Source organism: Neltuma alba, unplaced genomic scaffold (assembly GCF_004799145.2).
Source record: "Neltuma alba isolate B1F8T4 unplaced genomic scaffold, ASM479914v2 tig00012124_pilon, whole genome shotgun sequence".
Taxonomy (NCBI): Eukaryota; Viridiplantae; Streptophyta; class Magnoliopsida; order Fabales; family Fabaceae; genus Neltuma; species Neltuma alba.
In genome coordinates this window covers 503,807-528,950 of record NW_021636676.1, presented here as the reverse complement: position 1 = coordinate 528,950, position 25,144 = coordinate 503,807, and the positions used below count along the sequence as shown (strand labels likewise).

Sequence of the window (25,144 nt, the reverse complement as noted above, 5' to 3'; positions counted from 1 at the left end):
ACTTTACTTTACAAAACTACCCCTAAACCCTAAACCCGGATATATATGAGGAGGAGCTTATCCTTTTTTTTTTTTTTATTTCTTTTCCTATTTTTCGTTTTGTTTTTAAATTGTTTGCTAATAATGTCTATATTTCTTTTTCTTCATTTATTACATGCTAATGATTGAAATCTCGAATAACAATTTTGAAAGGAAAAATCATTATGCATTAAAAATATTTATTTATTATAGAAATCATGAAATTTAACGTTCTTTTCTTATTTTTCTTTTGGTTTTTAAATTTTCTACCAAAAATTCTTTATTTCCTATTCTTCATGTCCTACAGGCTCAGGATTGAAATTACAAATAGAAACAATTCTGAAAGGAAAATTCATTATGCTGAATTTTAACATTCTTTTGAAAATTTAGAAGACACAGATTTTTCACTAACATGAACAATATTGAGGGAAATCTATTAACACAGATGGATTGGTCAAGTAGATGAGGTGCTTCTCGATTTTATTTTTTTTTTCAATTCAAATGAAATGGTTTTGAAAGAAAGAAATATCATGCGAGAGGCATATGCTTCTTTAATATAACAGAGTACCTCATTAAATTTATTATATGACTATATAATTTTGTCTCTAATTTGCTTTTAGAATATTATTTTCTTATAAAGTACATATATTAAATGAGAATAAAATTAAAATGTTATTAAATTTTAAAATGAAGTTAATAAAACTTAAACTTTTTTTAATTCCAATAAAATTACCTAATAAAAGTGCTTTATAAATAAGATTGGAAGAGCAAGTCATTTCTTGTTTGTGTACCGCTTTCCTTTCAAGTGCACTTTAGAAGTTAGCAGCCCCGGTCTGGAGAATTATTGAAAACCGGATGTGTGGGGTCAATAACATGAAATATGTTTCCTATGGTTAATTTTTTGTGCTTAAAAAGAGTGAGAGTATGAACAAGACAAATTTACACAGCCAGAGGAACCGGCAACGGATGGAATCTGATAACATTATAACTCGAAAGACAAATTTCTCACTATCTGATACAATATTCGGGTCTTCTCTTTCTTTGTAAATATTATGAGTTTATGACCCCCACGAGAAAACTCAAAAAAAAGCCAAGAAAAATCAAGAAAACTGACAAAATGAAGAAGTAGGTTGAAAGCTGAACTTATCCTCAAATTTTTCCTTCCCCCCCCCTTTTCCTATTCCTATCACCACGGTAATTTAGGATCCACTTGGAATCACTTATAAGGAACTCTTCGATCATAATTTACGAAATACTAGGTAAGTATATGAAATACTATCTCCGGTCCTAATTATAAGAACTAATTGACTAATTTGAAGAAATTAAAGAAATAAGTTAAGTTAGTTATTTGTAATAAATAGATGTTGCTTTTTCTAAAATATCATTGCTAATCAAGTGTGTTGGCTAGAACTCCTATTATTAGAAGGACTATCTTAGAAAAAATGTATAAATATTAGAGACAAAATGGATTGAGGTCTTATATTTATGATCAAAATAAAAATCAAACAAAATTTTATATTAAGAACTGGAGGTGGTAAGTTTTAGTTCAATGAAATGTAGGTACTTATAATCGCTAATCCAAATCAACCCTTAGACTTGGGTGCTATTATTTTTTTTGCCAACTACTTGGATGCTGAAATGAATATATATACACACATATATAATTTAGTTTAATTTGGAATACTTATATTAAAAATGTTACTAACTTATAAGCACATGTTTGGATTGCCAATGGAGGGGGAAAACGTACATTGGAAATGATGAAATGAAGGCTTGCGGTTGTGGGTGAGTTAGGGTTTTTGGGTTGTTTGGGTGGGTTTTTTTTCTAATCAACTTTTGCTTTAAAAATTGGTTGTGGTAAAACGCTCAAATGTTGAGTTTTTGGAGTTGCCAACATAGAGAGAGAAAGCAAATGAGGATGAAAAGAAAGATAAAGGCATTTAAATGGGTCCAATCTTAATTCAATAAGTTGATATTTTTTTTAGTGATAATTTAATTTTTTTATTTATTATTTTTCTTAAATTGATCAAATTATATACATATGATATACCATCTCAGGTCCTTAATATAAAACCCAATGAACTAATTTAAAGAAATTATAAAAGTTAAATAGATTACTTAATTATATTGATCTTTCTAAAATATTTATGCATATCACTACATTGCAAATCAATTTATAAGTTAAGTAAACTAGTTTCAAGAAAAACAATCCCCTTTCAATCATTTTACTTCTGAACTTTTTTTATATTATTTATCCAAACAAGTTTCAATATATTTATAAAAGTCAATCTAAACATAAATAACATTATACTAACTGACTTTTATCTTAACTTATATTTGCAAAAGTTAGATGAAATAAAAGCCAAGTTTACTACCGTTAATCCAAACAAGACTATTTTTAAAAAGCCTAGACTATAAACCAATGCTTTGGTTGAAATTTAAAAAGAGTCAACCGGCTTCTTACTTATGCCATGTGTACCTTTAAATTCTATATTTATATGGGATAACATAAAAACTCTAATGCTCGATCCAATTAATTAAATTCTATGTATCAAAAAGTTGATTTAAATTAATCAAAAATAATAAACATGTAAGAAATATATTTTTAAAACATATTCTTATTTTTTTAAAATGTTGAATGAGAGAGAATGAGTGTAAGAAAAGATTAAAAAAAAAAAAGAATGTGTGAGAAAAGAAAATGAAGTAATTAACGCATAATTATGTGATTAATGAAGGTAAAAATGGAAAAAAAGTTAATTAAAATTTCATACATGCAGCAAATGTAACTTACAAAATGCATCAATCTTGTTTTAAAATGGAGCAGCGATTCATATCATTTTTTTTTACCTTGAATCCATAATATCATTTATGCACAAGTCTCATCCGTTAAATTTCAAATATTAATTTTCATAGAGAAATAGTAAATAATATTGATATTGAATATGTTGAGTACCAATTAAACAATTTAAAAAATTAAGTACTACTAATGCTAAGATTAAATCAGACAGATGTTATCCAAAGTTGGACACTTCTATCATACGCGAGAAAATTGAGGTTCTTTGTGGAGCAAGAAAAAAGGAAGAAGAAAGAAAGAAAGGAGGGTTATTAATGACGAATTAATGCTTGCTAAATGGACAACAATGAAACCAACTTGAGTAAAATATTTAATGATGGTACGGAATAGCATCATCAAGCGCATTAATAAACCAGTGCTAATTACTCAAAGAAATAATTAAATATATCTTTTATTTTTAAAAAAATATAATGAATCTAATTTCTTGTGCTGGATCCCTATCATTTGAGTTTTGATCTTATCTTCTTATGATTCTCTCAAGATGAAGCTGCCGCACCATTATATATTCATACATTTTTTCAAAAAATAAAAAAAAACCTTAAAATAAAAAAAATTACACATAAGAACCCATTACAACATTAGTATAACTTTGCACAACAATTGATAAGCAAATTACTACCTCCGGTCCCTAATATAAGACCTCATTTAATTTTTATTTCAATCCTAAATATAAGACCTCAATCCACTTTATCTCTCATATTTATCCTTTTTGTTCAAGACAGTTTTTCTAATAATGACAGTTCTAGCCAATAAACTTGATTAGTAAGAATATTTTAGGAAAGACAATACTTATTTATTACAAATAACTAACTTAATTTATTTTCTTACTTTACTCAAATTAGTCGACTGGTTCTTATATTTAAGATCGGAGATAATACAATAATTTTTGTGAACAAGTTCCTGTATATAATTTTTTAATTCCTAAGGTCTTTTTTGCGATTTTCTCTGCTTTTTTGTTTTTTAGCCGGATATATACTTATACATTTCAGACTTGAGTTAAATCCCATGTAAAAACAATTGAGAAAGCTTTTTACCAGGTAGCAAACGCTTTCTACTGACAAAAAGTCAACTACAATGCCTTTTTTTTTAAAAGAAAAAAGGATTTTCCCAACTTAAAACTGGTCGATATAAATTCTATTGAAACAAAATCGCAACAAATAATAAATTTCTCCATCATTCCTTGTTACATAGACAAATTGGTTTACTACCTTAATAGCAAGTTTCATTAAAGTTACAGAAAAAGGAACATACCTAAAAAACAAAATAAATCAATATTCTCATAGACAATAGTATTAATTTATTTCACGTTGACTATATTATTACAGAATATGCTTTCCATTTCTATTTCGTTATTATTTCATACCAAGAATCACAAACTCAATTTAATTCATATTTAAAAATTATTATACATTAGATAGATACGAATTCAATATTTATTGCATTATACAAATAATAATAAATAAAAAATAATTTTATTTTAGTGACAAAACGTACTTAATGTTATACCTTATTGTCTTGTCAAAAAGATACGTGCGCCTGTGTGTGTGTGTGTGTTACGTAACATGAAATTTATAAGAAAGCCGTATTATTCATAAATCATAAATAATGTAACTAAATTTAGTCCTCATCCTGGGCATAAACCCTCAATTTTGTTAAGATAACATGCCTTTCCATATTTTTAAAAAATTCAACTTAACATTTTTAAAACGAGAAACTCCAAAACCTATACATCGAGCAAATTCCAACTTCATTGCCCTTTTGTCAAAAAAACAAACTTCAGTGCCCTACCCCCGACGAAGATGGAAATTGGCACGCAAGTCATAATCCCAAATCTGACTGACTCGGCCCATTCTCACGAACCAACCCCATAAAATTTCTTGTCCCGCTCCCGACTGCAATCGGTAAGCGCAGGAATCGGGAATTCCTTTCATTATGGACAAGTCAAACAAGTTGCAATGGAATCTGATTCCAAGGTGCTGGCAGAGAATATCAACAGGGATTCTCTTAATAATGTCAACTGCATCTTAGTGCAACAGGGATCAAACGTATGCCTAAGTTTCAGTGGACTAGAATCATTAAGCAAGTGCCACGAGGCCAGATTATGGTGGTTTTTAAACTTGCCAAAGGTTTCCAGTGCTCCTCCTTTCATGATACGGTTCCTGATTTCCTAAGGACGCTGGTGCAGAAAGAGCCTATGGGATCGTAGTCCCACTTTTCTAACTTTAATCGCTTGCTTTTTTGTTTCTGGGCGTAGCCCACCTTTTGTTCCCAAAACAATAATGAAACAACTACCACTAAGTTGCAGTAAACTCAAGTCAAAATAACAAGAAGGACGTCACTATTGACGGGCCGTACGAGGGCATGTCTTGCGCCTAGCCTCAAACTTAAAATCATGAAGATCTTGATATCGACATTATATTAGAGAGCAATTTAGTAGTGGGGACGGAGAAATTGAACTTACAATGCTCAAGGGCATTTCAAAGTTTCCCTTGTGGCACAATGGGACCAGAACCGGGTTGTCTTGTATGTTTTTTCTTGTATTTCCAGAACTCATCTTTCTTCTTCTTCTTCTTCTCTTTAACCATGCCCATCTTACTGTTAATTATACCCAGTATAGCACTTTTATCCTTCCTGTTTTTCGTGGCGGCTCTTACATCCAGAATGGCCCTAAGCTTCTTGTAAGATTCGGGATCTGGAACTTGTCCACTTTTGACCATCTTCTTGTGATAAAAAAAAGCCCGCTTGTAATCCCTAACACGAACATAGGCATATATCATCGTTGAATAAGTTACAGAATCAGGTTTTAGATTCAGAGCTGCCATCTCTTTCAACAGTTGTGGCAACTTTGAGTGCTGACCTCCTCGCGCATATGCGTTCATCAGTATATTATATGTCATCACTGTCGGGTGCAATCCAATCTTACCAAATTCAGATATTACGTCCCTTGCTTCAACGTAGTGACCTTGTTTAGCAAATCCATCAAGAAGAGTATTGAACGTAACTCGCGTTCCTTCGATTTTGTCACTCATCATCAACTTCCATATCTTCATTAACGTCTGGGTATCACCAGCACGCCTAAATGCATCCAGGAGAGCAGTGTAGGTTTCTATGGAGGGTTTGAGGCCCTCTCTTTGCATGTTCTCAAATGCCATGTAAGCTTTCTCGTGCCAACCACTAACTGAATAAGCATGAATTAGAGCTGTGTAAGAATGTGAAGTGGGTTTTATGCTAGCTTTCTTCATCTTCAGGAATGCGTCTGCAGCCATGTCACTCATTTTCTTCTGCTTCCCATAAGCACTGATTAGACAAGTATATGATTTCGCATCTGGATTCAGGCCAGCATCCTCCATTTCTACCATCAACTTCTCCACAACCTGAGGCTGCATTCTTCTGCTGTATGCATACATTAAAATGTTAAATGTAGCTGCGGTGGGCTTAATCCCTTTAGCTTTCATCTCGGCAAAAAGGCCTTCAGCTTCTTCTATGTAGTTGGATTTACAAAATGCATCCATCAGAGTGTTGTAAACAATCGCATTTGAAGAGACTCCTTTTGTTTCCATTTCTGACTGTATGATGAGAGCTTCCTTAATCAACCCCTCATCACAAAATGACTTGATTAATGCACCCAAGACTTCCTCGCTCCATCTGACCCCTTTTCTGTTCATTTTCTCAAAAAATTGCCAAGCTTCTTTCGCAGAATGGCCAAGTTTTCTAACTATTGTAATCACAATAGAGCACGTCACGTGATCTGGACGTATATTATCATGTTCCATTGACTCATATAGTTTCCAGGCATCTTCATACCTACGATAACGAGGCAGCCATCAATAAAAAGGTCTTGAGATATGAAGTTTTAAAAGGAAATGCTACCCAAATCATATTTTAAAATGTCAAAGTTCGAAAGAAGGAATTGAACGGAATAATTCAAATTATTTTTCCTACAGTTGTACACGACTTGAAGTTTGGAAGCGGCAATGGGTCCTTACACAGATGAGATTATTTGCAATATCTTAATTCTACAAGAAATTGCTCAAAACATTTGTGCTTAGCTGTTCATAGGCTTCTTAATTACCACAAACTTACCAAGAATGCGAAGAGAGAAAAATTATCACAAATAACAGGAAAGGTTTCCAGTCCCCACTCTATCAACAGACACGCCGATCCACAAAATATGCATCAAAATGAAATGCGCAGACAAGTTAACTTCTAGGCAAGCACAACACGTAAAACCTCCAAGAATTTCATACCTTCCACTATACAAAAGGCCTGAAATCGCAGCATTATAAACACGAACATCTCTGAACTCATTGCTGGACGGTAAGTTTCTGAAGAGAACCATCAACTTATCACCCATCCCTGCTCTTCCTAACACAGGAAACAACACACTACATGCCCGAGGTGTAACAAGTGATGGTTCCTGCAATCTCATCCACTCGAAGAAATACAAACAATCAAATAAACGACCTTCCTCCCCAAGAAATCCCAACACCTTCAGGCACTCTGTCTTATCAACGCGTCCCTCATAACCGTTCAAAACCTCCCCTAGTGTCAGATTTTCCGGTATGTTTCTTGCAATTTGAACAATCTCCCCAACAATGCCCTCAAGCAATTCCTTCCTCGCCCTTGTCTCTTCCTTTTCCTCAACAACTGAGTATTCGGAACCCAAATTAACTTCGGTTTCTTCAACAGACTCGGCATCTGAAGCAAGATGCCATGAAACGCGACGGTTCTTCTGGAGGGTGAATTTTCCTTCGTTCTGAGGGTCTTGGCCAGTGGTTGAAGTGCGAGACTTGAAGAATCTGTAAATTGGATCATCTGGGTCCTCTGTCTGTTCTTGCTCTGCCACCGCTTCTATGTCTTCTTTGTTCTCCTCCTCATCCCTTCGTCGTTCTTCTTCTTCAAGTAACGGAAGAAAAATGGAGCCTGAAGACTCAGAAACATCAGCTGGTAATGCTGCAAAACATAGCGAGAACAAGTTTGGGGTTTTAGATGACAAAAATAGGGAGGGTTTTGAAAATTTGTGAGGTGAATTAAACGGGCGAACGAAGATGCGTGCAGGCAGGAATTGGTGATGGATTAGAGCCATGGCTCCAAACAGATTATCTCCCCATTTGATTTTTGTACTTTTTGTTCGTGCCTGTGGAGTCCGTGCTCACTTATTTTAGTGGTACTCTTTCTGCAGTAGTTCACTACATAAATTTTAAAAAAAAAAACTTCAAAACTTTATTAATTTTTAGGTTTAAAATATATTTAGCATCTTAAACTATTTTTCTAAACACGTTTAATGTCTTAAAATAATTTTTGATATATCTAATATCATAAATTAATTAAAATGGTGCATCTACATTCTATCTCAAGTTGACAGAAACGTTATATTTGACCGTTAACTTTCTAACTCAACTTAAAATTGACCCTAAATATCCTACATGAGAGACACATAAACATCGGATGTATATTATTATTACTCAAAATTCAATTTATTTTCTTCCTCTTCTTCTAACATTTATTTTTCTACTAGTTTAAAACTTAAAAACTGAACACCACCGATCCAGAGCAAAGGAGAGAAAAGATTAATGGATTGAAAGCAATAGAGGGGAAAAAAATTAGGGTTCAAGGCTTATACGCTATCTAGCTGGCGAGTGAACCTGGAGGCGTCGATCGATTCAGAGTAAGAAAGGAAAAAAGTGAGTGTTCAAACATAATACCCCATCTAGCAATGGCGAACCAGGAGGTTTTGATCAATTCAGAGCAGGAAAGGGAAAAAGTGAATGTTCAAACCTGTTCCTCATATGTCACTAGTGAAGTTGAAGGTTTTGATTGATTCAGAGCTAGAGAGGAAAAAAGTGAGCGTGGAAACCTTCTACCCCATTAGTCACTGGCAAACCTAGATTTCTATTTCTATTTCTATTCTATTCTCCTTCGCAGGTGGCCTTATAGTCCTTGAAACCTTCTCCTTTGTCTATTGCAATCCCCTTCTACATTTAGATGTTCAATGGGTGAATCAAATTCTTATTCAACGGTGACGAGCAGGAGCAAGATTGCTTTGGTGAGGCAAGTTAAAGTGGAGACGGAGTATGAAGGGCGGGAAAGGTTTTGTCACTGTGGTGCATTGGCTCCTAAATGGACAACTTGGAGTGAGAAGAACCCTGGTAGAAGATTTTATGGGTGCCAAAAATACAACCAAGTAAGTTAAGTGCATTATAATACCATTTGGAAATTGGGTGAAGCTAAACCTGTTAGCCATTTTTGAGAGACATACTGTTCTTTTAAAATTTGTCCTGGTCATATCGTTGCTTTTTTTTTCAAACCAAGCTGGTCATATTGTTGCTAGTATTGATATTCATATTTGTTAAGTTCATATTGAGAATGTGGTGATTTTCCAAAATAAATTGATTCTGGGTATATTCAGTTTTGCAAAAGATATTTATAATAAATTGTTGAATTTGTCAAGGACAAGGATGTGGTTATTTTAGTTAGCATGATAATGAAATGGGTCAGAAATCAATTAAAGTAATCACTAAGTTATTAAATCATATAGATTCATTGTATGATGAGAATTTGAGACTGAAAAGAAGACTTGGGGGTGTTTGGATAGAAACCAAACCATGATTTCAGAAGTGATTTTACGGTTTACGAAGTAAATATGTGGAGGAGTTTGTCTCGTTTTGCAAAAAAGTGCTTTTGAAATCATGGTTTGGAAGTTGCCAAACACCCCCTTAAGGGTGAAGGCTTAGGTGCAAAGATGTGTTGAATATATCAAGAATTGAACAAGATGGAAAAAAGGCATGCCAAGTTTGTAGCTGCAGCTGAAAGTGGGCGGAAAAAATGAAAATAGTGCAACTTGCTTCATGGTTGTCTTGGTTTTGTTTTTTGTTTTTTTTCCCCCTTTAAGGTAGTGATGATGGGGATGTAAATTTGTGTTATGTGATAGAACAAGCGCTGAATCATATTATTGCCCTAAAATGTTTGAATGGAACAAATGCTTCATTTTGTTCATTATATTGAAAGGTTAATGTCACTATGACATTGAATAGAAGTTCCTTCTTTTTATTCTCAATCCTTTTGACACTTGTCTTCGCCATTTGACCAAGAAAGAGGCAATTATAAATTAAGATTTAACCTTATATGATATGCTATTGGCAATATAATTACATTTAGCATTCATTCCTCATAATTGAAAGCAATCCTGCTTCCATGGTTTAGCTGTTAATTTAACTATAATTATTAAAAAAAATCAACAGACATGCGTTGTTTTGGAGTTTGATGGCAGAACCTTGCACAGCAAGCTCAGCAGGCTACCATATGATTGCCACAACATTGCATTAAAAAACGAAGCATTACCTGAACAAATGATGCTGCATACCCATTGAACTGCATAATTTGCTCAGTTTCCACAGTCAGTAGTGTTGTATTCAAACAGCTAGAAATGATGGCACAAGTTTTGAAATAAAAAACATTCTGTGTAGGAATAATTTTGACCTCAGAATGTAAATTTTAATGCTAACATAAACCCAGACAAAATATTTGCTCATCCTTATTTGTGACGTATCTTTCCACTTGCAATTTTCCTCAGTTATCTCACTGGAAACAAGAAGCAGATAATTTCAGTGATTTCAAATAAGTATATTAGTACTACAGTTTCATCGAAGATTATTACAAGTGATGCTTTTAGTTACATTTGAGCCAAATGCTCCCACACCTCAAGTCGTCAAGTTAATATTCTCTGCTTATGAAAATGCATATATTTCCATCGTATTTACCCCGATACCTCAGAGGTCAAAGTCTGAAACAATTGTCACTCTCTTGCGTGTCTTCACCGGTTCATCAACAAGTATCCACAATCAACTTCAACAAATTTTTCGCCTTTTCAGGAAAGACCACTACCAAAATAATACTTTTCTTCAGGGAAACTTATACTAGCATATGACACATGTATTTAGTAGCACAAATTATCTCACCAATCTTCCATATAATTTTGTCTTGGTTTCTTCTAATTCACAGAATTGTAGACCTGTCAGTCAAAAGGCTGAAAATAACAACAGCCTTCATTGATAATACGCAAGAGCAAGAGGAGCAGCTTCCGTAATAATACAAAATGGAAGCAAAATGAAGTAAAAGACGTTATATCAATGTTGATTGCAGGAAATGGTTTCCAAATATGGTTTCCATGATACAAAACGAGACGTTGCTAATGCCATAATCATTTACATCAGTAAGGATCTAAAGGTTCTGGTGAGAACAAAATCAACACAATAATAAATAAAAAGTAAAATTATATAACCATATAAAAAATTTTCTTCAATATCTTTTAAATAAGACTAAAAAAATATCTTTTTTTATCTTATAAATAGAACGAGAAGAATATTATTTTGGTTATGTACCAGTCATTTGGTTGGAAAAATATTAGGAAAAAAAATGGTTGAGTGGAATTTTTTTTGGCCGTTTCTTATATACGTCCAGATTTCACCGTACTCACATGCGTAGTGAAATTTGGTGAGTCAGAGAAATTATACAAAAGAATACTTGCAAGAGATTTTCTTTCTAATTTGAAAATTATTTTATCAATTAAATCATAAACAAAAGGAGCAATATCAATTACTGTATTCTTTGACCCAAAAAAAAAAGCTGAATTTAAACCTCTTGTATCTAGTCATACTCTTGTATTGATTTTTTCTATAATTAATGCATTTTAATTGTTTTCTATTAAAAAAAAACAGTAGATTGTAATATTGTATACCAGTAAGAAGATGGGCGACCCAAAAAGAAAAAAAAAGAGAGAATTTTTTTTTCTTCAGCATACAAATTATCTGACGTAGCTTTTCCAGGTCTTCATCCGGGGATATCTTGCTTTTTCAAGCTGAGCTGGATGAGGGCTTGCCTACATCCTTGACGCACCCGAAGTTAATCACACAAAATCCGATTCAATATGAGATCAATACGTTCTACTAAAGATGCAGAAACTGAATTATAGAACATCACTGAGTCAAAAGTGAGGCAGCTAATTTTCTCGATTCAAATGTTTATTGTTTGTTGCAAAAGAAATAACATAGATGAGGAATTAGGTCTCCTCATTAGTATCTGTCAAACCATGCTGGGCCTCTGCGGCAGCAGCAGATTATAGAACTTATCATGTAAGAAGAAATTCTTTCCCTTGTTATCTACGGCTTTTTTCCACCCACACCATCCCGCGTTCACTATTTTCTTCAGATCATCCGTGCCAGTATAGTGTGGATCAAGAATTAAAAAAGCGCAGTCTCCACTTGCTTCATTGTAATCCACTCCCAAGAGTGTGTAAGCAAGTACACCACCACCTGCATTTCAAATTCAAGTGCTATTAAGAAAGACATCTTTTCTTCTTCCCTCCTTCCAAAATTTTTTGGGAGCAGCTGGGCCAAACTTAGCCCCACATAATTACCCCTTTTTAAGTGATCATAACCAGAAGATGTGATTAATGATGCCTCAAATCTCCGCACGTTAAAAGTAAGACAAACAATTAAATATAGATGGCCGATAAAACAGAAATTACATCGTCCACTAACCAATCATAACAGGAGTCCCTTGGGTCTCAAAGTGCAATGCCAACTCTCGACATTTTTCAGGAAGCTCAGCTCCAGATCTAACATTGATTACTTTGCAAGTAACCTGATAAAGAGAGAACCCAGTCAAACCATTGAGAAAATGTTGTTCATTTCCACCACGCATGCAGGCATCTGTTGTCTAAAATAGTGAGCAAACCCTTTTCCATGCCACAGGTCAAAGCATTCTCACATAACCACAGGAAATTCTCTGATACGTATATCTTTTATCACATGGATCATATGTTTATGTACCTTGTTGTGCATCAGAGAGCGCATCTAAATTCAAGATGTGAGGCCAGGTCCAATTTTTTTTTCTTGTTTTTCTTTTTTTTTTTTTTGGCTGAAGAGGCCGAGTCCAACTGAGCCAACCCGAAAAACCCAACTTCATCTATATGATGACTATAATATTTTAACACTACAGCTCAAATTTTAAAAGCAGTTGAAAGAGTGGTATACTTACGCCCAGAAGTTTGTCTAAAACAAAGCTCAACTCAATGGCACCAATCCATTCTCTTGACCCAATAAAAGAGGGATCCTTGTCACCGATCTCAACAAGTGACTGCTGTATTTCCCTGATAAATTGTAGAGCAAGCTTAATGACACACGTGAATATGTATAGCCATTAGTTGTCGAGTAAATATCCAACAAGAATGAGCACTCTAGTTATTAATTTGAATTTGAATCTATCAAGTCATTGAATAATCAATTACACACAGAATCAAAACAGAACAGAGCCCCAGGGGATAACGAGCCAACAACTGAAGATAAGAGAAACCTGAGAAATATTAGAAGAACTTGCCGCATTCCACACTACCCCATTCCAAAAATGAAATAAAGGCATGTCCATCATTAAAGGTAAGTACCTATGAGAAGGAACATCTATGGATGTGTAATTCTGTAATCTGAACCATGAGACGATAGTCTGTAGAGAGCGATAAGCACAACCCCAACCCTAAAAAGTCAATACTAAATGAATAATTTTGTGACAATAGTGGTCTTGCGATCATTTATCCAAGCAGCAATATGTAAAATCCCCATTGGGACTATGTTAAGCTGAATATCTAATACATAGCAGCAATGACTAAAAGAGTGTGTGTGTTTTGGATAAATATCTACTGCAGATAAATATGAGATTTCAGAGTGCTAAAATCGTTAGAAGGCTGGATTGAAATTACCGAATCATTAAAACCGTCCTGAAGATAATGGTGGTATTCATAGGAACCTTGTACAAGGGAAACGAGTCCCCCAGCAACTGTATAAACCATCACAAGCACATGAGACAAAGAAGAATTATACTGATATAGCAATCTTGCAACTTACCCCCACTGCTAGGTATTCCAATATGCACATCTCTGAGCAATGTAGAACCTGACGTTGCCCCAAAAAATTGCCAAGGTTAATACATTGATAATGGAATGACGCAGGTGCAACCATAATTATCATCACCTAAAGCATAAAGAAGTTTGTATTTGGACATAATTATTACCCTTCTGCAGGGAATCACTCCCGCTGCTTTTCAATCTTGAAAAATCCAAGGCATTAGCAATTCTTAGAAGGGGCCGGTCATAAGGCAATCCTAGCCTTGAGTGTAAGGATCTTCTAACTTCAACTGTACAAAGCAAAAAAGAATTAATAAATCAATACCATTCATTCAGATCAGAAATGGAAGAAATGTTAGCAAAAGCAAGAAATATAAACAGCGACAGTATCTGCAAACCTCCATGCACAACACAATATACTCCTTATTCAGTTATTTTTCAATCAAGTGAATAGTATAACAATGCAAGAAATTTCTGTGCATGGAATTAGAAAGTTCAATAGCATACCCTGCTTTGATTCTGTCTCCCCAAAACTAAGTTCATAGAAAACGGTAATTGGATGCAAAACCCCAGGAGGTTTAAAGTGATAAGGACGTAGCTGTAAGTAAAATAAACAGTTAATTAATCAAAAGAATAATAATTTACGAGCTGCATGTGTGTGAGGTGGAAAAAAAAACTATTACGAAACACTTAAACAAAATAAATGTCAAGAACATGACAAAGCAAAGGCTAGCGAGAAAAGAATGACCAAAAAAAATAAATTATTCAAAGACTCTGTTGCTGTATGTTATAGACTGCCCATCATCCTTCATTTATACTAATACTACAACCACACAAATATACCTTATACTTTGGGTACACTACAAGAAGCTCTTTTCTTTACCTAAAATATTTTCCTGATAGCTGGATAACTACTAACAGGATGACTCATTTTTGACCTACAAGACTTTTCTAACTTCTTAGCACTTCTAATAAAAAAAGTAAGAAAAATAGATATTAGCAGTAGATATTATTCTTTAGAACAACAATCTTTTCTCTTTCACCTCACTAACTGGAATAGATCACAGTATCATTTGAAGGGACACCTGTAAATATTATCTTGCGAAAATTAAAGACATGCACACCAAGGCTGATACTTCTCATCTTTTTCTCTTTGCTATGAGATTGCATTATTAGGATAGGTTTGTATCTGACAGCAATAGTCTCATTTACACACTCATAAATCATAATCCTTAGCAAACAAAGGTTACATGGATCTGATCCTTTCCACCAATAAGAACCATGAAAAGCTTGTGTAACAGAATAAATGATAATACACCGCTTCACCTGAGGATGCTGTGCCAAAAAGTTGGGCAAGATTAAGTTCTTTAGCATATTTATCTGGTCCACTAAACCAGGGATGACTAAACTCGAAACTGCATAGCTAAGTGGAAGCTCCTTTGCTGCATAGCAGAGTATATCAAGCTTCATGTCTACTATGAGTAGTCTGGCTTCCTCCTGGACTGAAAGCAATGATTCAACGTTCAATTAGAAAGTTAAGAAACAAAATTAAACTAAATTCAAATATTCAATGAACAGATATATGACAGGAGGTATGGCCCTCAATTCCTGACCTGGAAGATACTCAGCAACAGGGGCAGCAGGAGTTGAGGACTTCTCTAAGCTATTGAAGAGAACACTAACTCGGATGGTATCTGCATTCTAAGAAGAAAAAAGTCTCACAAGATGGATTACAATAATCATTTGACTACTCATGAAGCATGTATAAAAGCAAACTAACAGGCAACAATATCATCAAGTTCCATCAGATAAAATTAAGAAAGCTATCAACAGTAAGGAAAAATTGGAAGGAAAAAAAACAATAAACTCAACCATTTTCCTTACCTCCACAGAAAATATTGGTGAGCCTGCTTTACTTTTCATGGAAAAGTAAGAAGATGAAAGCAAATTTGCATCAGAACCATCACCTCCAACAGCCAAAGGCCAGACCTTGGAGAGATCTGTGTTAAAGTCTAATTGTACACCTCGGATTATGGCTCGTGGAGATTGATCCACAGAGGCTTTGCTTGATGTCTCTAACATGTACACTGCTTGTGGATCTCTTAACTTGGCAACAACAGCTTCGGTTGCACGAGAAAATGCTTTCTCAATATCTGTGGAAAAAAATTTATCCATTATTAGCTGTCTGTAAAAATATAAGCCTATGACAATTTATTAATGTTTTCATGTTACGCAGGTAGTGTTGCATAATTAGAAACACAACTTCTCTCTCGGCTAAACCATCTAAACTACTGCCAGCCTTTTTATGGCCAACAATTATTTTCATTTTCACCAATCATTATCCTAGGGACAAATTCTCGTAGTTTTGCTCCATAGCATCGCGAACTACAACTGAAGTATTTTCAATAAGACCATCACTAATCTTCCATTGATATGAAGTAGCTGATCAATAAATTTGAAAAGGGCATGTTAGAGTATAGCATCTTAATATAGTACAATGCTCGATCAATAAATTGCTCAATTAACATGTTAGAGTGATAAAAACAAATTGGGGAGTAAGGAAACCTACCACTGGGATTGTTTACAGCATAATACACCGGCAACTTAACTGGAAGTTCGCACCGAAGCAAACAGCCCTTCTCCCATACATACTTCTCTGGATGATCTTCGTATACAATTGACGTAACAGATTCGAGGCTTGTTTCATGGCCGTTCTTGGAGACGAAAAATCGCATGTCGCTGGCATCCAAACCTGCAACTGCTGCTACAACAGGTTGATTTTCGCATTTGCCTTCGCCGTAAAGAAGCTTCCTTAATCCACGAGCAGCATCTATGGATTTCCGAGCATTTTTCTCGAAATCGGAGTCTCCAAAGGTCAAGGCTCCGAATATCTCAAATCCTTCTATTATCAGAGTCCGAAGTTCTTCTGCTCAGAGTGCCAAAATTAAGTTATCTCTTGACAACTTCGGTGGAAAAACAAGAATAAACGAATTTGCAAAAATGCCGTAAGAAAAACAGGCAAGCAGGAAAGCTGAGTGATGATGAATTACAGAAAATAATCAATAATGACCTGATTCTTGGCGTAAATCTGGGGAAGTGGAGTCGGAAGAAGCAAGGGCGTGGATACATCTGAGAGAGGAGACGACGGTAAGTGGCGGGAAAAATGGTGATCCGACGAGCCAATAGATTCCGGGACCCGAATCAGTGTTGTGGAAGATGAGCTTTGGGCAGAGAATTTTCACGCTCCCCATCTGTGAAGATTCTGCAGATACCTCTCTGGTCTCTGCTCTGCTTTGTAAACTAAACAGTGTTAACACTCAACGAGAGATCATCGGCTTATTTGGACGGAGGTTTTTTTTCGCGGCTTTTTTTTTTTTTTTTTTCCTTTTTCTTCGCTTTCATCTTGAAAGTTGATTACCCCGCCTTTTGAAGCTTGAGGCTGCGTCGTATGAACTTTAATGCGATTGTTATACAATTTGGTGGTGACCTTAAATGTTTTTAAAAATTTTGTAATAAATTCATCGCCAATAATACTAGTATTGTGTAATCCTTATTTAGAATTTTATAATTATATTTTCTTTATTTAGAGAAACAAATTTTTTTACCAGAAAATTTAGAATTCGTTTGGTATGAGAGAAATTAAAAAGAAGAAAAAAATTTTAATGAGTTTAATTTAAAAAAAATTTAAAAAGTGGGATTAAAAGCTTTCTGTTTATTTTTATTAATATTTTATCTTACATATCTTTTTAATTAAAATTTTAAAACTTCACTTTTTGAATTTTTTTTTGGCTTGAGATTTTTCCAATTTTTCAAATTAAACTTATTAAAAAAATTTCCCCTCCCCTCCATCTCCAATGTACCAATCATAGGTTGGAGAAACAAATACTAATAGCATGGAATTGAATCCATGAACTCCTACACACATATATATAATAGCTTTCATAGACTGCAATGCAATTCACTAATTCTTTTTTTTTAAAACGCAATTCACTAATTCTAAACAATCTTTATAGTACCTTCAACATTTAAAGGATGGTTAAATGAAATAATGCATGTTGAGTGAGGATGTTGTCCAACAAAAGAAATGAGTGTATTGAACTGTTCTTTTTGTTTTACGGTGTCCGCTGGATTCAATAAATCATGCGAATCTGTATTTTATTTTGTTCAACTACACTCGTTATTTTTATTTCATACAAGTAACATATATTTATATAATATATGGAAATAAAACCACTTATCAGTGATCACGATTAATTAATTATTTATATACTAATAAACGGTATCATTTTCAATGGACTGATTAATTTTAAATGAGTACTTCTTTTAAATGTAAATATAGATGCATAAGAAAACTTGTTAATAATATTTAATTGTTGTCCTTGCCCAATTGTTTATAGGAAATTCTACAAAAAACTTGAAATTATTAAATTTTACATAAGAAATTCCTATAAAAATATGTTGTTATTTGTAAGTCAAATATTTTCAAAACATATTAAAGTATCAAAATCAAACCTGATTCAAGACTTGGTAATTTCAAGCTGAATTCTCTCGTTTTATGCTAACTACGGTCCTAAATATAAGAACTGATTAGCGATCCTAAATATAAGATCTAATCTATTTTGTCTTTTAAATTTATAATATGTTCGTAAAAATATTTTTATCAAAGATAAGGTATTTCCACTCAATGTGTGGTTTCAATATATATAATTGAACAAGGATAATTTAAAAAAATTAACATACATTTATTACAAATAAATAAACTATTTGTTTTAATCTCTCCAAATTAGTTATCTAGTTCTTATATTAAAAATCTTAAGTAGTATGTCTTATTTAATAAGATAGGAAGAGCCCAAAAAACCAAGATACGATCAGCGAAGGCATCATTCAAAGTGCATACAGAATGGTGGAACACCACCATTTGAAGCTAGCACCAATTCTACCAACAAGATTCCATGGTACTCTCTCCGTTCCTTATTATAAGAAATATTTGATGCTTATGGCATGTTCTTATATATAAGAGACACTTAAAAGTTGTTTCTATTTTTTTGTATTGATTTTTATTTTATTCATATTTATTGTCTCCAACTTACACTCTCTCTCCTTTCCACTTCTCTCTTTTTAATAATTTACCATTATTCTCTCTCATGTTCTCTCTCCTTATTAATGAGGGCATTTTTGGGAAAAAATATACTTTTTACATATTAATTGTTCTTAACTAATTTTAACTGTTTTTTTTATCAACGTAATTCGGTTATTCGTCTCTTATAATAAAAAACAGAGGGAGTAATTATTTGATTGTGTTTGTCAGGATATCGGCCGTGATATGCCAAGCAACATTTAGAATACGTTTGAATCGGTTTGATAGATGAATTTAGATATGGATTTTCGGCAAAGATTTATATTTAAAAACCTTTGGATGGTGTGAAAAATTTAAAATTATGAAGCCGGCGTTGAACGAACGTAGCCTGAGCAGCGACAGTACCGATGATGTACTTGGATTTGAAATAATTAGTTTACTATGTATACTTGAATTTCTAAAGAATTATAATATAATAATAAATTCTACCAGGATTCGGATCCAATCCAAATCCATGATGATGAAGCTAGTCACTGTCCGGGACTAATCAAATACAGGCACGACCAGTGGGTACCTGGGTTCTGTTTCGCAATGGGAGAGTATCCGCTTAATGTATCTGAGGTGAAGTGCATGCTGAAGGGATTGGGACTGAGCTGGGATCATGGATTTTTAAGCTCAAGCTTAGTTGTTACTGTAATTTCATAAGCTTGTTTTTTTCACCATAAAAATTTACCCGTTTAACGTTCGCGCGTGTGGAATTTTTAGCGGTGTTCAGAGGAACCACCCCCCCCCCCGGGGGGTAAAAAATCACATGCGACAGAATCTAAATCAGCAACATCTGCGCTATGTTACATTGGCTACAACAAAGTTCATGAAAATTGTGTCATCTGGGCTTCTCACAAAATATATGTACTTACATTTTTGTGCCAAATTTATAAAACCATTCATCGCTGAGTGCCTGCCACCATGAAGTCTTGCAGCAGCTACTTAGCAGAGGCACAGGAAAGAAACCTCCCTGCTGGATGCGACTTATGCTGCTGAAGCCCCACGTGCCATGACTGCAAGGCCCAAATCACTTCTAGTCAGATAATAATGGTCTTGGATCATAAGGTCACACTTACGGTTTGGATGTTAAGGAAGCCATCCCAGTTCACAGGCCAGAGCAAGTTCCTTCAGTTTACTAATCATGACCAAGATTATATCATTGTTTACCCCCAAATCCCGAAATGAAATCATTACTCCACTTCCAGGAGATTTATATTTAAAAGAGAAGTGATCTGTCAATATAGACAAAATAGACTGATTTTCAAAGATGAAACTTCAAAGCTTAAAATCTGATTTGGGGTAACTGGAAATCATCAATCCTCTACGGGATCCTCCATTAGAGAGTTGCTTTGTTTCCTGGATCTAATTATACAAGAGTCGCTCCAAAGGAGTTGCGTAATGTTGAAGCAGGCCTACCTTCCTCAAGGGAGATCTCGGGGTTCTCCAACAAAGCAAATCTGAATCCAACTTCGGGCTGCAACAAGGACCATAGACTTCCAGTTAAACAATCAAGTAAAGCTAGCAAGAAGAAACCAGGCAATGGATCCATTTCAACTATATTTAATTCAACGGGATAGAAATACTGGGGAGAAAATTAGAGGTACAGGACAACCAGATCGTATTGAACCATCAGTAACATGCCTTGTTGAAGTTTGCAGTTTCTTGACATGGCAACAACACCGACCCTACCTATGCATACGTTTTGTTAACCCTTTAAGTTCAATGCTAGGAACCATGTTAAAGTAAGGCTTGAAGTGTTTACAAGAGGCTGGTTGTATGAAAATATATTCAAGTGATGAGTTTAACATCTCAATGGATCAATGGCAAATTTCGAAGTTGATTGTTTCGTAGCTTCTACCAAAGATACGAAGTTCCGTTGAAATAGTCATTTCATGGATGATTGAGCCAATTTTTCATCCATAGTTATCATACCTTCGGTAGTAAACAATGCTCGCTCCATTCATTTACATCAGATAGGAAGATATGATTGAGCTCGGCAGCAGCATTTTCCAGTCGAAGATTGAAGAATATTCATTTCCAAAAGAGCGTTATAAGCAGGAAACTGATGGGACGCATTGGAAGAAAATATCCAATCCAGAAAATGCTAGGGAACACAACTCAAGTACAACGTCTATAATTTGGAATTTCTAACCCACAAAGAGACGCACTTCTAAGACATGGTTATATCTTCATATTATGAAGTAGCGTAAATAATGATAACAAAAGAAAAGATAATGATAACAAGCAAAAGAACGCTACCTCTTCTCATTTTGGGCGGCTTTGGTACAGTTGTTAGAGCTGGTGGAGAAAACACATGGTTCACTAGCATAGCTATACGTCTCAGAACAGGTGTAATTTGGGATGGATAAAACAAATTCTTTCTGTTGTTGAGTGCCCTCGAATACCAACTGAGATAGATCTGGAGAATGTAACTTCTTCTTATGAATCCAGAAAGTTCGAGGGAAACATTTTGATTGATAGTCTGAATCAGGGTTTGATGAAACTAGGTGTGCATAATCAAATCCCTCTTCCTTGGAGGAATCAACACCAGAACTTGAGGTCCTTGAAGTCTCTTGACATGAACTATTCAACAAATTCTTCCTTGAGCTCAGCAAATTTCCTTCACCATCTCTCAATGCTGTTACTACCTCCATTCCATGATAAGAGTCAGGTTGTTGCATCTGAGATCCACAATCAGATTTACAAGTTCTATCCTTCATCATGGCTTTCTGCGAGGTGTGATCAGTGTAGTCTGGTTCACTTCCTTGTTCATTATCTGAGAGCGCCTTTCGATGAATTCTACGGGAACAAGTGAAAAAACTGAAAGATGACCTCTTCAACTTGGCATATGTAGAATCAGAAGTGCAAGGTACATGATTGATCCTGAGCTCTATGTTACAACCCAGTATGAGCTGCAGGGAACTGGCAATCATTTTCCACGACTTCTCAGCCCTATATACGTAGTTGCGATGCTGGAAATCCAATTCAGCAATTGCTAGACCTAGAAAGGGGTAATTTTCGTTCATTAGATTGGTGCAACAGGTTAATATACGATACCAGTTCAAGATATGAATAGCTGATCAAGAATATGGAAAAGCATTAGAATATGATGTCACAATGTTGAGGTGATCATAAATAAACAACTAGGAGACATCCCTTTCTGTAATAAACTAATATTAATTAGATATTAGAAGTTCCTTCAAAAGAATAAAAAAGTCCCGCTCAAAACATGCAACAAGAACAAGCACAAAATACACTGACCGGAACAGGGGACCAGATTATACTATTATTTATATATGGTGAGTTTAGAAGATGAATGGGGAATGATAAACCAGATGTGATAAAGAGAGTATAGACATACCGCGATCAACACACAGAGAAGACAACTTCCCCTGTTTCCTAAGAAAAGTCTTGAGTCTGTTAGATTGACATGACTCTGTCGCTTTATGCCATATGGAACTTAATGCGTGATCCTGTTGTCCTAATCTAAACAACTTGTTATCATACTGAGCAGAGGCAGGATGCTTCCGGCTATCCCCTGTAGATGATGTACTGCAGAAATCACCATCTGTGTCCATTTAAAGGCAAGCTTAGAAACGTACACCTCGTAAAACTATTTTAATTCTAAATACTCATCCGCATCACCCCCAATAAGGAGAAACAAAATAAAAATGTGATAAGGCATCAAAACTAATCAATGCCGCAACACACCTCCATTGCATGCATATCTCAATTTCGTATCACTTGCTTCGACAGAAGAATGTTCTGCAGAGCTTAACTGCAGAAGAGCTACCGTGAACCATGTTGTTTGATTCTTGGAAATCCGTAATTGCTTCTCCGTTTCAGAAAGTATTCTCAACGCATGATTTAGTTTTTGAAGGTCAGCTTCAGCTATGATGGCGAAATTGTAAAGCCAGACAATTAGGCAAGCATAGTATGAGATAAACATCAAACGGCCAACTTAAACTGATTGGCATGCTATACTAAGAAGCACTTACATTTGCGTCTATTGGAAAACCTCATTCTGATTTCAGACCCGCTATCATCACATTTCCCTGCAAGGATGTCCATAATGAGATTTGCCAGCTGTGATATAAGTTGTAAAGGGTCCACTCTTGATCTCATTAACTCTCGCGCTCTTTTAACTGTATTTGAAGTGTCGGAAGACAGAGCCAGATCCAGTAATTCAAGCAATTCGTCGTCAGAGATGATACCAGTCTGCCAAGCAACAGAAAACAAGACTGAGCACCAGTTCTTTTTCTTCTTCTTTTTTTTTTGGTTTTTTTTGGGTGGGGTGGGGGGGGGGAGGTTAGGTGTCAGGAATAATAGCATAATACTTACAAGTTCATGGGCTAAGGAAATTGTGATTTTTTTACCAAGCAAGCTCAGCTGATCAAGCATGATTTCTGCATCCCTAAGTGAACCACAGGATTTAGCAGAGATGAAGCCCAAAGCCTCCTGTTCAAAGTCAAGACCTTCTTCTATGCAAATTTTTTCCAATCTGCTTGCAATGTCAGCATCTTTTATCTTAGGGAAGTGATACCTCTGGGCCCTGGAAACTGTACTTCGGGGAAGTTTGTCCAGATCTGGCGTGATCATAATAAGGACCACATGCTGAGAAAGGCTCTCTAGGCTATTCAAAAGACTTGCCCATGCCTCCCCCGTGATCAACTGGCACTCATCAACAATAAATATCTTAAAACGTGAAGAAACTGGAGGGATGCTTGCATTTTTAACAAGGGATTTTATCTTGTCAATACGATTAAGTTTCACAGAATCAACTTCTTTAACATCTTTACTTCTACCAGAAAAGAACAAAACGCACTCTCTGCAAAGACCACATGGCCTTTCCTCCTCGAGGGAGAGACAATTCAGGGCAGCAGCAAAAATCCTGGACGCAGATGTCTTGCCAGTACCACGAGGACCATGGAAGAGATAGAATGAGGTTACCCTTCCCTTAAAGATGGCGCCCAAAAGAGACCTCGCTACCACATTTTGCCCAACCAAATCACTAAAAGATTTTGGCCTAAATTTCATACATAAACTTCTTGGAGTTTCAAAATTTGGACTGATTTCACCGCCAATGTGTCTCATGTTTTTATGTCCATAAAGAGCCGTCTCATCTGTGTGCCAGGATATCAGAGGACGGTCTTCTATATCAGAATATACATTTGATTCTCTAAACCTTGGCGATTTTGACCAACAACAGCTTATTCCACATCCATGGTGATTATCATCTCCAATATCTACATCTTGATTCATGTTCGTCGAAGAACTATAAGCTGAGAAGGCTTCACCGACTGAAAGGCATGGACTACCCCCAAGACCTGCAATATCGCCCAAAACTTCGGATGATTTCACTTGATTCTTGCCTAGAGTTTTTCTAGTCAACATAGAATGATCAATTGTCCCTAACTTTGATGACCCAGAAGTTGCCTCGTTGCTGGGAGGAATAACAGATGCTATATCTAATTCCTTACGTCTATGGTTGCTATAGCAGCCATCACTTGTCGACTTAATACCGGAATTGACTTCCTGATTCAAATTAGAGTAAGCTAGTTCTTCATCCTGCTGGCCTTCAGGACAAGACTTCAGTTTAGAGTTGAAATGGCCACAGTTCAATTCAAAATCAGCAGCATCGTGCTCTCTGCGCATGCTACAACTCAAATTCTTCGACCTTAATGCACCATTATCATCAGAATCACAAGCGCGAGAAGCGTCCAAGAACCGCAGAGAAATCCCATTGCCCGAACTGTTTTCCCAGTGCAGATTATCAATCGAAGAACAGAGTTTGCTCATAGAATTCGTAGATGGATCCCTCAATGACCTGACTCTCCTCAACGCTACAAGAGTTTTCGAAATAGGAACATCAACTGAATGCCGCCTCCCATCCATCATCGTCTTCAATAAATCAATAAATTATATAATATACAATCAACACCTGCTCCAAACAACGCAATCCAAACCTAGAAGAGAAGAGTCTGGTCAAAGACAACACAAGCAAAAAGCCACAAAATGAAACACAGAATCAACCAATCATAAACTTAATCGCAATGAGGAATCTCATTCAAGTTTGCATTGTAGCTCATAATATCCTTTTCTCACTCCCTTTTACAGCCAACTACTTCCACTTCTCACTGCAACCTTGCAATCACCATCCAAGCTGGAAATGGACATCCGACACTGAATATAGAGTGTATAGGAAAATGTAGTATACCTTTGATCAGAGCAAAGCGCAGTACAACGCCATTAT

The 25,144-nt window shown here is 35.3% G+C and overlaps 3 protein-coding genes across 3 annotated transcripts; all 3 read right to left on the bottom strand.

Moving 5' to 3' along the window:
- Window positions 1-4,519: 4,519 nt before the first annotated feature.
- LOC114723169 (pentatricopeptide repeat-containing protein At5g50280, chloroplastic) lies at window positions 4,520-7,980 on the bottom strand. Its single transcript, XM_028909327.1, has 2 exons — window positions 7,120-7,980; window positions 4,520-6,676 (listed from the first exon to the last, which is right to left on the bottom strand). The coding sequence occupies exons 1-2, from the start codon at window positions 7,956-7,958 to the stop codon at window positions 5,350-5,352; spliced, it is 2,166 nt and encodes a 721-aa protein (XP_028765160.1). The 5' UTR covers window positions 7,959-7,980; the 3' UTR covers window positions 4,520-5,349.
- A 3,819-nt stretch (window positions 7,981-11,799) lies between these two features.
- LOC114723142 (probable Ufm1-specific protease) lies at window positions 11,800-19,794 on the bottom strand. Its single transcript, XM_028909292.1, has 14 exons — window positions 19,764-19,794; window positions 16,840-17,085; window positions 16,339-16,695; window positions 15,654-15,922; window positions 15,383-15,470; window positions 15,096-15,271; window positions 14,277-14,367; window positions 13,937-14,059; window positions 13,771-13,818; window positions 13,626-13,702; window positions 13,314-13,402; window positions 12,911-13,022; window positions 12,412-12,514; window positions 11,800-12,183 (listed from the first exon to the last, which is right to left on the bottom strand). Exons 1-14 carry the CDS (start codon window positions 19,792-19,794, stop codon window positions 11,954-11,956), a joined length of 2,040 nt encoding a protein of 679 aa, XP_028765125.1. The 3' UTR covers window positions 11,800-11,953.
- Window positions 19,689-24,789, bottom strand: LOC114723187 (protein STICHEL-like 2). Its single transcript, XM_028909350.1, has 7 exons — window positions 23,233-24,789; window positions 22,895-23,109; window positions 22,603-22,790; window positions 22,253-22,459; window positions 21,151-21,892; window positions 20,308-20,365; window positions 19,689-19,904 (listed from the first exon to the last, which is right to left on the bottom strand). The coding sequence occupies exons 1-7, from the start codon at window positions 24,787-24,789 to the stop codon at window positions 19,830-19,832; spliced, it is 3,042 nt and encodes a 1,013-aa protein (XP_028765183.1). The 3' UTR covers window positions 19,689-19,829.
- Between the last annotated feature and the right edge of the window lie 355 nt (window positions 24,790-25,144).